Source organism: Pseudoliparis swirei, chromosome 12 (genome assembly GCF_029220125.1).
Source record: "Pseudoliparis swirei isolate HS2019 ecotype Mariana Trench chromosome 12, NWPU_hadal_v1, whole genome shotgun sequence".
In the NCBI taxonomy this organism is placed as follows: Eukaryota; Metazoa; Chordata; class Actinopteri; order Perciformes; family Liparidae; genus Pseudoliparis; species Pseudoliparis swirei.
The window spans coordinates 16,451,554-16,465,037 of record NC_079399.1 but is presented as its reverse complement, the minus strand read 5'-3'; the positions used below and the strand labels follow the sequence as shown (position 1 = coordinate 16,465,037).

General features: G+C 41.3%; 1 protein-coding gene and 1 long non-coding RNA gene across 5 annotated transcripts; one reads left to right on the top strand and one right to left on the bottom strand.

Annotated features, from left to right (window-relative positions):
• Positions 1-1,773: 1,773 nt before the first annotated feature.
• On the top strand, positions 1,774-8,794 carry LOC130202248 (uncharacterized). 4 transcript variants are annotated; one of them, XR_008833320.1, is made up of 5 exons: positions 1,774-1,788; positions 2,746-2,789; positions 2,901-3,033; positions 3,300-3,332; positions 3,435-3,700. It is a non-coding gene; the product is annotated as an uncharacterized LOC130202248 (long non-coding RNA). The 4 variants fall into 4 exon arrangements; XR_008833319.1 differs by lacking the exons at positions 1,774-1,788; positions 2,746-2,789 and adding an exon at positions 1,979-2,062; XR_008833321.1 differs by lacking the exons at positions 1,774-1,788; positions 2,746-2,789 and adding an exon at positions 8,435-8,794 and having other exon boundaries at positions 2,803-3,033; positions 3,435-3,564.
• Positions 8,795-10,950: 2,156 nt separating this feature from the next.
• Positions 10,951-13,073, bottom strand: LOC130203032 (uncharacterized). Its single transcript, XM_056428931.1, has 7 exons — positions 12,883-13,073; positions 12,703-12,735; positions 12,491-12,629; positions 12,261-12,407; positions 12,098-12,187; positions 11,943-12,010; positions 10,951-11,084 (listed from the first exon to the last, which is right to left on the bottom strand). The coding sequence occupies exons 1-7, from the start codon at positions 12,953-12,955 to the stop codon at positions 10,951-10,953; spliced, it is 684 nt and encodes a 227-aa protein (XP_056284906.1). The 5' UTR covers positions 12,956-13,073.
• Positions 13,074-13,484: the final 411 nt, after the last annotated feature.

Sequence of the window (13,484 nt, the reverse complement as noted above, 5' to 3'; positions counted from 1 at the left end):
GTTCACGTAGTTAAAGCGCCACCTAGTGGCGAAACTGGACTTTGTCGAATCTGCCCCAAACTTGTCGTGCTCGTTATAAGTCGCGGCCCGAGTCGAGTCCGACCGGCGCGCCCTCGGCCGAGCGGGCCGGCGTCCCGCCGGCTCCCCCGACCGGCGTGGGTGAGCGAGGACCCGTTCGACGCTGCTTGCAGCTTTAATTATTATTCCACTTTTTTATTTTTGAACATTGGGCGCATATTGGGGGTATGTATCATATCCCAAAACTCACCAAATTTGGCAAGCTTGTCAGGCTTGGTGAAAATAGCCGGATGACAACGACGTCGAAATTCGGCTTTAAAAAATTGCTCTCTAGCGCCACCTGTAAATTTGACCGGCGACGCCCCTCACCCAGTATGTTCAAATGACTAGCTTTTTTTTTCACAAGTCCACTTGGACCTGCTCTACAAAAAAGCCTCTCAGTACCCTAAGCTCCGCCTACTTAAATTTTCCACCATATTTTTTTTGGTGAAAAACACATCCGAGGCGTTTGCGCCGACATACGGGGTCCAATTCAAACCAAACCTATTGGAGATAATGATCATGGAAGCTATATCATCTAAGATCTATCATCTTATTTCAAATATATCATTCTGGTAAGGATCTATGGCCCAGCGAACATTTTAGGGGCGTGTCCTGTTTTGTAATGCTCATAACTTCAACACTATTGGGAGAAAAAAAATAACAGACTTTCAGGATATGTGCAGAAGGGAGCCTGGAACATTCACAGCAAATTTCGTGCAATTTAAACCGTAGGGGGCGCTACAATAATTCACCAAAGTTGGCCGTTTTTGCCGTTTTTTGGCGTTTTTTGCTTGATTTGGCCCTTTTCCAATTTTCCCCCATCGATTATTTCTCCCACAAAACGCCAACAGAATCGGCTAAAAATCAGTTTTATAGAATCTCAAGACTTGAATAATGAACACTGTGAAAAAAAACGGACTTTTCGTCCGTAGGAAATTTTCGGTTTTTTACTGCCAATAATTTTTTACTTTCCGTGATTTCTTTATGTTAAAAACTATTACTTAAACTCATCCAATACTTCCCCAAAAAATCATGTGTGATGCCAGTCAAGGCCTGAACACATTCACATGAAGAAACAAGCACATTTCTTCCAGGAACACCTATTGATCACCTATTGAAAAGTAAAATAACCATAATTTATTCACTTTCACGATAGGCTTGCTTCTCTTAGTCGGTCAATCAGATCGGCTTCAAATTTGTAACACACAATCCAAACATTGTCATGATGTCAGCCCACAAAGCATTTTACGTTCGGTGTTACACTATTGCCGTGCCAACCCATTCTTCGCATCAAACAACGAAGGGGCTTTGGAGGGACTAAACATGCTCCCTGTGAAAATACCCTTGGCAAACATATTAAGAATCAAAGATGTAGTTACCAGATAGGATTTTTATTCTTCAAAAATGGTAATTTGCTCCATAGCGCCACCTACAATATTCAATTAGGCAGCCCCGGTGCTACGTTTGACCTACATGTATAACGCTGGGTAGGTATATGTAACACAAGTAGACGGAAAGAAAAGTCTCTTGGCACCATGCTCTAAACTGTACCGGATGTCGCCAATATTGATTTCTGTCACTAAATCAAATGCCCTCACCGCCTGTGTTTCATACTCCAGGCCAGCAGGTGGCGGTAATGCACCAAATATATGGATGCAAACTGCTTTTGGACTCGAGAAGAAGAATGACATGAACAACAACAGTTCGGGGCAGACGCGGTCTGTGACGGTAAGAATTTCAAATGTATTACAATGAACTACAATCCAACAATAATTAGTCATGGCAGTCTCTTGTTCACGTGACCGCTGGAAAGTCCGCCGTCTATCTCCGGTGATCTTTCTCCGTGTGTGACTGTCACAGGTTGCGCAATGCTGTGCTACACGAGGAGCTCCAAGCTAATGAGACTCTCCATTCAAATATATAATGGTTTGTCCTGTACGCCAGTCGGCATGAACACATAAATACTGTGGATATTACGTTACATAACCGCAGTGAAAGAACGGTGAACGGTGTGTCTTTTAATTCACGTCACGTTATAGTGCATGTCTTCGTTGGCTTTTTGACGGGGGGGATGTGGGGGGGCGAGTGACTTTTTCTTTGCTCCGTCCCGATGCGCGCAGACCAGCGTCGGAGCTCTTTGGCGACCACGTTTGTTTTCATGCTTAAGTACTTCTATTTAGTCATTTATTTTAATGCAGGACTCTAATAAAAATCAGGTACAATATGAACGTGGCTGCATCACGATGTTTGCAAGTCAAGTCACGTGATAAATGTGCGCATCTCTGATGCAGCTTGAAGGTGCATGCAGTTAATCATGTAGCTATATTAACTGCTCCACAACCATTTGAAAGAATAATTACTGTTTACTTTGCATATTACGGCTGTCATACAACATATACTCAATTAATACATGAAGTGTTATTAGAGATAAAACTACCAGCAGCTTATTAAAACTAGTAGTGATGCTAAAGTGAATTACTTCAACTTGAGCCATTATTTTAATTCAGAATTCTAATGAGTATATGTTAAATATTCTTTAACTACTCTTTAAGAATATTAATACCATTTGGTGTTTTTAACCTGTATATTGTTTACGAGATCTGTATACTTTCATCACCAATGTTAGAACCAGAGAACACCAGAATGTAATGAAGTTTTTAACTAGGAGGTTATGAATCCCACCAGGCACAGTGGATCACTGGAACACACGCTGGACCTGACACAGACAGGTGCTCATCTCCCAGCTGTCTCTGATCCTGCATCAATGGCCCAGCTCAACCCAGTCTCCGAACAGGTGTTGGGACACATCCCGTGTCCAGCTGTTCATCTCTCTATTGCAGACACTATGGAGATGTTTGGACTGCAGTATAATGAGCATGGTTGCCCCCAGTTCCTGTGGACTGGGACCAGCACAGGACCAAGACTGCCCGACCTCCTCCAGAGCAGTGCATCCACTGCACAGTCATCGTAATGGTGCTCAGTATTAATTATTAATATTATGAAAATATTTGAATTTTATTTTAAGCAAATCTGTAACTTTCTTTAAAAAATTACACTGCAGTCTTGTTATTGGTGACCTCAGCTAGGCCCAGAATTATTTTCATGAGATATCACCATGCGGATTTCGAATGAATTCAATTTAAAGTTAGCGAAAAATAAATATTATTAATATTATGACAATATTTGAATTTTATTTAAAGCAAATCCGTTACTTTCTTGTTTATTCTGTTTCTTTATAGGACGTGGCACTAAGGAGGATTGTCCAGCCGCAGGTTTGTTATGTTATTGTGCTTTGAAGTTTATGAATCATACCAGTATTTGCTTTTGAAGAGACCAATTGACACCATTATTGTTTCTGCAATTTTGTTTTCCAGATGACGCTGAAGAACCGTTACAAGCCGCTAACACCAGTCTGCTTCAGCAGCTTGGTTGAAATGGAGATTGGATGATGCACTGTGCCCAACTAATCATACACGTGATGCCTTGAGAGGTCGGGGTCAGATTGTGAGTACTCCTCTGTTTTCCTGATCCGATGTGAGGTCAAAGGTCAGGGATGTCTATGTGTCCAGATTGTAATGCACTCCGAGACAAATTTGTAAATTGTGAAAATGGGCTATACAAATAAACTGAATTGAATTGAGACGTCAGTGCACAACTCAAGACGACAAGCATTTATGCATTTTACATCGAATTTACATGACGTGGTCTATACTTCACGTAGGGACACACGACGCATGAATATGTTCACGTAGTTAAAGCGCCACCTAGTGGCTGAACTGGACTTTTGTCGAATCCGCCCCAAACTTGTCACGCTCGTTACAAGTCGCGGCCCGAGTCGAGTCCGACCGGCGCGCCCGGGTCCTCGGCGCTGGCTCCCCCGACCGGCGTGGGTGAGCGAGGACCCGTTCGACGCTGCTTGCAGCTTTAATTTCTTTACATCTTTATTATTCCAGTCACAAACTATAGCAGCACTTGAACTTCTCCAGCTATAGAATTTCTTCGACCGTTCTTTGGCCTGTTTTGAAGTACGATATGCATCCGAGTGGACGGAGTGTGTGCTTTCTGAACGTTCTCTCTTTAAGTGTTCAAGCGGCAGTCTCATTAGAGCTAATTCGGGATGCTGAAACAGACATGAATCCACATAAAAGGATTTTTTTGTTCTTTATCAAACCAGCTATTCACACTTGACGAACCACTGTTTCCCGGTGGACACGGCGGGTCATCAATGCTGCAGACGGGGAGGGAAAAGAGCATGACATCATCATTATGACTGAAGATCTCTATCTGCAGGGAGCAAAACAATGAGAGCCCATTCATCAAGATCAGGTCGCCAGGGAGAAAAGCACGACATATTCACTGTGGGGTCAATTTAACCTGAATAATGGGACAGTAAACACGGCCGGAGGAGATGGACCGCATCTATAGTTAGATTAGAAGAGCCAGAGTCATTCTTATAATTTAACAGTTGAAAACAAAATCAAAGCGATCAGATGTTCTGCGGGCCAAACATGAAGGTTAAATTGTTACTTTACAAAAACTGATGACTTTAATTAACAATTTAGTCATCAATAGCAATGTTATTTGAGTTAATATATAATATAAAAAAACACCAGTGTCGCAAAATGTAACGTTTGTGAGGCAATAGGAAACGTTGTTGAACTGAATCAAATCAATGACGTTGAATTCAGTAACAATCTGACCACGTGTAATGTTTATTTATTTACCCTGAAATTCAGTGTTCATCACTCATTCAGCACAACAATAAATTCACGTTGAACCTGTAGCACCCGATCTCCACCCCATGTACAGTTGTGTATTACGTATTTCATTGTGCATTTAGTCGAATAATGTGAGCAGGAGGAAGAGAATGAACAAGACTACGTAAACAAAGGGAGGGATGAGTACAGAGACGACGAAAAGGAGAGCAAAAAGACAATACCTTTGAGAGCGACCCGTACAGAAAGATGTGCGGAGAAGATCGAGAGCGAAGAGGCGAGATTAGAGAACAAATGGCATCACGGAGGCATGAGAGTTAAGCGGCAGCGAGCCAGAAGAGAGAGGGTCGGAGTTCATGAGATGTTGCTGCGCTGGGCTGGTTGTGCTGAGCCAACGTGGCCAGCAGTGATGAATTTGTCTCGTCGGGATAAGCCAAACAAACCGAGATATGTATAGTGTGTGACAACACCTCCTCCGGCTGCACTGAACAATGACATGTCCCCGACTCGCTGCGGAACACTGGCTCCAGAGATCTGGCAGGACACATATGCTGGAGGTACACACAGCTGTTTATTTAGTGTGTGCATTATCATGGCATATCTCTGTGATTTAGTAGAGGCTCTGGGGGGAAAACAACATACTGCATATGGAAAGAAATATATATTTTTTTTAAAGCTGCAAAATGTCAGTAGCTTTGACCGCTTGAGGGCAGGATGTAGACTCCAAAATAAAAAGCACAGCACTGAGTGTTTATATAATCAACATATCAACGTGTTATGGCTAATGTGTTTAGCTGTGGCATGGACGGACCAACAGTAGTACTACACAACACCAGGGTCATCAGAACCGTGACCTAAGGTTTAAAGGCACTGCCCACACACCCTGATGGAGTCCAGGACAGAACTTTTGTCACAAGATGTTCTCTGTTGCTCTCTCCCCTGATGTATTGTACCATTCCTGTTCAGAATGAAAGGCATACAATGCTCCAGAGGGATTCATACCAGCAAAATCACTTTCCGGTATAATAATCCTCTATCTGTATGGCATACGTCGTCCATTACTGCTGTCAAACTTTGACATTTTCACAGCACGGCTTCCTTTTAGTGAAATATTTCATTGTAATAATTCATTAACGGCAAACCGCTCTGCTTTAGCACAACGGTCCAATAGAAATGCACTGAGGCTCAGACTAAATACAAATTGTAAACGTAAAGCTCTACCGAGGCGTTTATTGTTATGAAAATGATGTTTTATCGTCATTCATTGTGTATGACTATTTTCATAGTGGCCCTTCATTATAGAACCATATGTGCCTCCTATATATGGGAGGTGTCCAGATGTGCACAATACACAGCTGGGGGTGGACTTGAGATTCACAAATTTCACAGAGAACTTGAACGGGCACTCGGTAGAGCGCATACCTTCGCATATCACAAGATTGGTCATTGGATTATGAACATTTTGGCATTAGCTGCATGCCAATTGGATAGAAATTGATGGTAAATAGAAGATTTTGACCGTTTCATGACCTTGACCTTTGACCCGATTGATCCCAAAATCTAATCAAATGGTCCCCGGATAATAACCAATCATCCCACCAAATTTCATGCGATTCGGTTTAATACTTTTTGAGTTATGCGAGTAACACGCATACAAATAAATAAATAAATACACGTCGATCAAAACATAACCTTCCGCATTTTCAATGCGAAGGTAATAAACTGTCTTCTGCTAACATAACTAGAATATTACACCATGGGTGCATTTAGTGAACATAATTATCTGGTGCAATGAAACAATGTACATCAAATTGCTTCCAACATTTTTGATGAGAGCCAGGAGAAAGGGGCGGAGCAAGACAAGTGTTTTGACCCGAGCCTTTAGCGCAGCGTGTCGTCGTGTTCTCTTGCAGCCGGACCAGAGATAACAGGCTGTAACTGAAGCAATTAGCAACCAGGTGGTTTGGGCAACAGTAGACGGCGTGCACGCTAACATAGATGCTAACCTCAGTCAAGTTATTATTACATGTTTACGGTTCTCTGAACACCAATTATTCCACACAATTAAGTACTATTTAGTCAGTTTATATGACAGATAACATTGTTTTAATGCTCTGCTGACATGTTTAATACACAGCATCAGGGCTTTATTTTCATAAAGAAACTGTTTTGATTAATTGTTGTAAAAAGTGAAAAATGCCTGTCACAATTTGGGGTGAATATCTTTAAATATCTTGGTTTGTCCCATCAACAAACACACAACTAATTACATTTTTAATGAGATAAAAGAAACGCATATCTGCAAATTGTATCCTGTCGACTGACTTATTAATCAATTAATTGTTTTATATATCTATATATCTATATACAGAATATAGATATATATATTTATACAGTATATATATCTATAATGAAAATAAATATACATTAGAAGTATAATGAAAGTTGTCTGATTATGTAATGGTATCAAAGCTATTGAATGTTTTGCTTTTAAATTGTTTATACGTATTGCCTCGTGAGATATTCCTCTACATGTAGAATCGCATTTGATGGAAAATGTCTGACTGCTTTTAAGTTTTTCTGTCAGTCAGCATGAGGTCCTTGTTTTAATTTTAAATTGAATAAAAAAGTATGTCGAGATCATTTGAAAGCCGTGTCTCTATTGGTCTCTCACGCTGTCCCAAGGAATAATTGCTTATGAATTGCTTGAATAGCTCTAAATAATTACTGCAGCAAGAAGCCACCGCAATGAGGATGCTTTAAACAGTCGTGTGCATCTTTCCGAAAACGAATACTGGGATATTGTGATCCACAGAAAGGGCTTTACTCTCTTTCATCATCCGTTGTCGTCTTAAAGAGGCTGTCTAGTGGTCCCAGCACTCTGGCAGACATCTTTTAAAGAGCTAAATCAGAAGATACAGAAGAAAATGAAAAAACGAAATGTCAAAAGTCAGGGTTTCTTGCCAAGATGGATGTCCTGTTGCACAATGCACAGTATCTGTGTTAAATTCCTCGGGGGTCGTCCACAATTTACTGTAACAGCCGAAACGGCTAAATCCTTTTATCGCGGCTGGCACCCACTGGGCCTCGAGCTGAAGCTCACCTCACGTAAGTGAGCCTGACGGTCTTCTGTCACATCATTCATCCGACAGCAGAGAGATGACGATGAGATTCACAACAGAACTCTATCTTGTCCTCTTTATTAGTTAATGCTTGTTGGACATTACAAGAATCAAGTTGTGTAAAAAACATGTGCAAAATAATCAAGGGGGTTGATCTCTTTTTTTTTTTAAATACACCAGACGCGTCTTTCAAAAAATAGTCTCTAGCAAAACCATTGTTTTCTTATGGTACGGCTTTCATGCATGTTTTTTAAATGCAGCGCAATGCGTTTTTCTAGTGTTTTTCAGGCGCGCAGAATATTAAAAATATTCTCAACTTTAAGCGCGAGGCGCGGAGTCACAAAGCTCATCAATGTCACAATCGGATCAAGCTAGAGGCGGGCTTTCCTTCTTGTTTTCGTGTGGTATGAACAGCGGGAAATTCAAAAGAAAATGGCAAACTCAGACGAGACACTCATATTAGCTGTCACGAATTCCCCACCATCCTAGTTAAATTCATCCTGCTTACATGTTTAATGAACTCTCCTGTCGTTCCAGATCCTGTCATCCTCACCTGATTGTCTCATTCCCTTCACCTGGTCCTCACGTCCTTCTCACCTGCCTCTGATCACCTCGTTAGTCCCTCATTCCCTTCACCTGGTCCTCACGCCCTTCTCACCTGCAGCCCATCCCCTCATTAGTCCCTCACTATTTAGCTCCCTCACTTCCACTTGTCCTCTGCCAGATTGTCTTGTGTGTCCGCCAAACTTTCCAGCGAATTCCTAGTACTAGTTCTGATCTGCTTGTTACGACCCTGCTTGCCTGTTAACCCGACTTGAGATTTTTGCCTGCCCCTTTTTGGATTTGTTGCCCTGTTTGACCCTGCCTGAAACATTAAGTAAAGAGCCTCCTCCTGCATCCCTGTGTTTGTCGTGCTTTTGGGTTCCAATACCTGTAACCATTACATTAGCAGTATTTTATTTTGAAGAGCTTTATAATTCTAAATCGAAACACGACTCCAACTGAAGGCGCTCGTCATCGAGATGCAATTCGGGGAATAGACGGTGGTATTCGCCGTACTCTTTCATTTTTTTTTTTATATCGTGAACCCAAAACTTCAAATCCCAAACCACCTTTTTTGGTGCTTTTTCCTCTTCCTCATCCCACAACACGGCAAGGGCAAGAGCGCGACGTCTGCTTGAATCCATTTTGTAAATGAAGTTTTTACAAACACAGGCCCACCGGGCTGCGTTGTTACATGTCACGTCTGGTGTGATTGTGCCCTTATCCCATAATGGTGTAAGAAAGTAGAAAACATATCACTTTAAGCAACGGCGTAATGAAAGGTTGTTGACTGGTGGAAGGAGTCCTCAGATCCTTTCCTTCAGTAAAGGAAGTCTAAAAATACGTAATTCCAAATAGAATTCTGAATTGAAAATGTAATGTAGTAAACGTATCGTCATCGCCATCGGGACATACTTAAAGTATCAAAAGTCAAAATACCCACTGTGGAATATACTGGTGTGTGTATAAGGTTTGTGGAGCTGTGTCCACCGACACCAACAGATGAAAACAAACAATTCCTCTCCAGGGCGCCGGTCGGAAAGGCCTTCACGCTAAGCATCCGTCAATAGAGGGAAGGCGCGGCTGTCGGCGAGCATTAATGCAACACGCTTGATGTTTTAGTCATGAGGACACGCTGTACACAACGGCAACGACGCGGGGAAGCAAACCAGCGCCAGCGAGGCATTTGACGATCAACCGGAGAATCGGACTAACAGAATCTGAAATGGAGGCAAACAGGCTGGAGGAAAGCAAACAAACGGAAGTCAAACAGCCAGACGGTCAAACAGAGGACGCCTGCAGAGAGACATATTTATCTAATGCTATGCATTACGTGTGTGTCATTGATATTTAGCTTTTTTCAGATGGAGAAGTGTTGGCATGTTAACTGTCAGAATCATATTTGAAAAGTAAAGAGAGGGTTTTCCTTTAATTTCAAACAATTTAAAAAATGGTCCCAAAGTACCGGTTGCTGTCTGACAGATGCACATATTTGAATTTCATGAGTCTGGTCACATTGATTTCTGCCGTGGCTTTCAAATCAAGAATTATAGATGCAGGTCATATCTACTGGCTTCTCGGTAACCCTCATCAGTCTTGGTTCTGAAGTCCAACCTGTAATAGGACGGTACCGGGGCTGACTCTCAGTGAGAGGGTGGACGTTATGAGGGCTGGATAAAGAGTGTTGTCATGAGTTACTGTGAAACATGTACATGCATTTATGCACCAATAAAGTTAATACCATCGCACTAACTTTATTGACAAAGCAACGTTGTAAACAGTTTTGTGAGGCATCGAGTAGTTCATTGGAAATTGCACCACCATAATTAGACTTGCCACCATCATTTATTACTGGCACCTGTCCTCACCTGGATGGCCTCGCATACATTTTGCAGCACGACTTCTCGTCGATCATCAGGCTCTCGTTACTTGTTCCCTGCGAGGTGGAGAGATTCCAAAAAGTAGGGAGCAAAAGTGCGAAGTGAGAAGTGAACAATGGCTCTTCACTTCACCGCAAGTCAAAAAACAACATTACCCATCAGCCATTGCGCCTCACTGGAGTGCTAGAATAGTTTTGGCCGAAAATCCTCTTTGTAGATATAAATGTCTCTTTCTAAGTTTGAGGAAACAGAACAATTATTAGTGTTTTTTCAAACACATTTATGAATGTTGCATAAATAAAATTCCTCTACATCCTACACATTTATATTGATGTTTAAATTCTATTTCATAGCAGTATCTTATCAGTGTTGTGAGAGCATATTTTCTTTTGTTTTCCTCCACACCATTGCAGGGCTTCGAGGTGTTACAGTTATTTCTCATGTCTTTTCTGAAGTGAGATGTGATACAAAAACAAAAGCGCATCCTGACACCTCCCTCTGGGCCGGGATGTATTTGCACACAAAAACACCCAATTGTGTTGACAAGGCGTCTGGCCGAGCGAAAACTCTCTATTCATTAAATGTGTTCACTCTCCTGGTCAGCAGTCATTGGAGTGTCAGCTCATCCTGTTATCTCCACGTCACGTTTATCTTCAGCTCCACTCGACGCCTCTCCCGTGTTTCAGAACTGACTCTAAAAACGTCGGTGAACTCTTCCGGCTGCACTTCGTGGTGTTTGTTCTCGCTCTCCGTCTCTCGGACTGCTGAAAAACACAAGAGATCAAAGAGTTAAAAAAATAACTCACGCCGATTCGATCAGATTTCGATGGAAATAAAGAGCCGCACGAAGAAAGGAAATTAAACTAGCAGAAAAGATCAACTATTGCTCACCCTAAGATGATTACATTAACATTTGGGATAACAGCTCAACAGGGTATGTTATGTTAAGTGTTGTTGAAAACTGCAGAGTGTAAAAAGCATCCCAGTAACCAGATAAAAAGGTTGGCATTGTACATTTGTGTGGATGTGAGTAGTATATAGGGGACATGTATGCGCGTATACGTACGTGCACGCGCGCAACCTCACATGCACTCTCACGCACGCATATATATGTCCCCTTATTATGCATATTTTTATGGAAAAAAAATAAAAAATTTAAAATATGATGACAAATTAAAAATCTACAAAAGAAAATAATTCCCTATAGATAGGAGCTATTGTTTGTACCATTTAAACATTTATAAAACCCTTCCCTGTGTCTTTAATAATACATAGTGTTTAGCAACGTGTTGAAATGACTAAGGGGGTGTGTCACACATGCACTAATCTAACTTTGACAGCATACAGGCACGAGCTGTAGGGGGGCGGGCAGCTAAGGTATGGGGGCGTGTTTGGTGGGGGAAAAAAAGGTGTGTCCTAGAGGAGTAGGGAACGATGTTATTGGGTGCATACTACTTATGAATAAGGGGGAGGGAGGGAGGGAGGGAGGGAGGGAGGGACTTATACCGGTATGCATATATATAGAGAGGGGTTTTGGGGTAAGAGGGCAGTCTCCAACAGTCTGGTCACTTGTGTGTACTTAGTAGTTGGCTCCTATTACTATTGTTACAGCTATTGCTAACTGCTAACTCTCCTGCTGCTGCTGCTGCTGCTGCCTGTGTGGACTTGGGTAATGGAGGCTTTCACAGATCTGTGGAACAATAACAATAAGTTATTTCATTTTGAAAAAAAATAATTAAAAAAAAAAAAAGTCAACAAGTTAATTAAACACACACACCTTTTAATGGCCTTCTTGGGGACGGTTTGAATCAACTGCTTCGTCTGTGTAGCATATGATGTTGTTGGCTCCTGTGAGGCTTTCACGGTTCTGTGGAACAGCAATAATTTATATTATTACATTTTTCATTTTTGAAAAAATAATTTAAAAAAAAAAAACACACCTTTTAATGGCCTTCTTGGGGACGGTTTGAATACACCGCTTCGTCTGTGTAGCAATTGTTCTTGTCGTTGGCTCCCGAGGTGTTTGTGTCTCAGAAGAGCATGTATTATCAATGGTCTGCGTCTCCCTTGATAATGGAATCGCCGCTCTATGGGGGGTGAAATAGCATATATATATTATATACTGTTTATAAACAAATATGACATGTCATTATGTCTACCCATAACAGACCTGTTATGTATCAGCTTCTTCTGCTTCTTCTTCTTCTTTGGCTGTGGTGATGAGGGTGTATACAACTGAGCACAGCTCAGGGGTTCATCATCTGATGAGGGGATGGCTGATGCTAGGACTGGTCTGCACTGAAAATCCTCTGAGAAAACACATATCTACATCATATATATATATATATACGGTGGTAATAATACAGGAGCAATATATATTACCTGATAGCTGTGCACCAATGTCCTGACGGTATGCTACAGGATGTGTCAATATTTTACCACCCACATGTCTCAAAGGGATCTTTACAGCCTCTGAGAAAACACATATCTATACATATATATCTACAGCTCTATATATATATATATATATACGGAGGTAATAATACAGGTTCAATATATTACCTGATAGCTGTGCACCGATGTCCTGACTGTATACAACAGGATGTGTCAATAGTTTAACACAGGCAGATCTCATAGGTGTCTTGAAAGCTGAAGAAATCAAACAAGATAATACCACTTTTTTATTTTTTATTTTATTTTTGCACCATACCACACTATATTAACGTATGGATAATTAGGCAGCCATCATGTAATTAAACCAAATACTCACTGACATCCCCGGTAATACCAGCTATGGCCGCATCTAGTTCTGATGCAGCGTCATTGACCGGTGGTACGGAGTCAAACGGCGTTGATGCGCATGTCTTTACGCCTGGAGGAGGACGCCTACGTTTCAGCCTGTCTACAAACACGATAAATCATACATATAGTCCGTGACAAAAACACTATTAGCCCATATCATCATTACTATAATTATTTAATACTCACTACCGGAACATACAGCAGCTGATGGAGGCATATTTTCGGTGTTACCAATATTTATATTATCCATGATCTGCTAATTAATAAAAACACAGCGTCAGTGTATGTTTTATACTAAAAGAGTGATTGAATATATATATTTATATAAAGATGAATTACAATCGAAATATTATACAACAGTA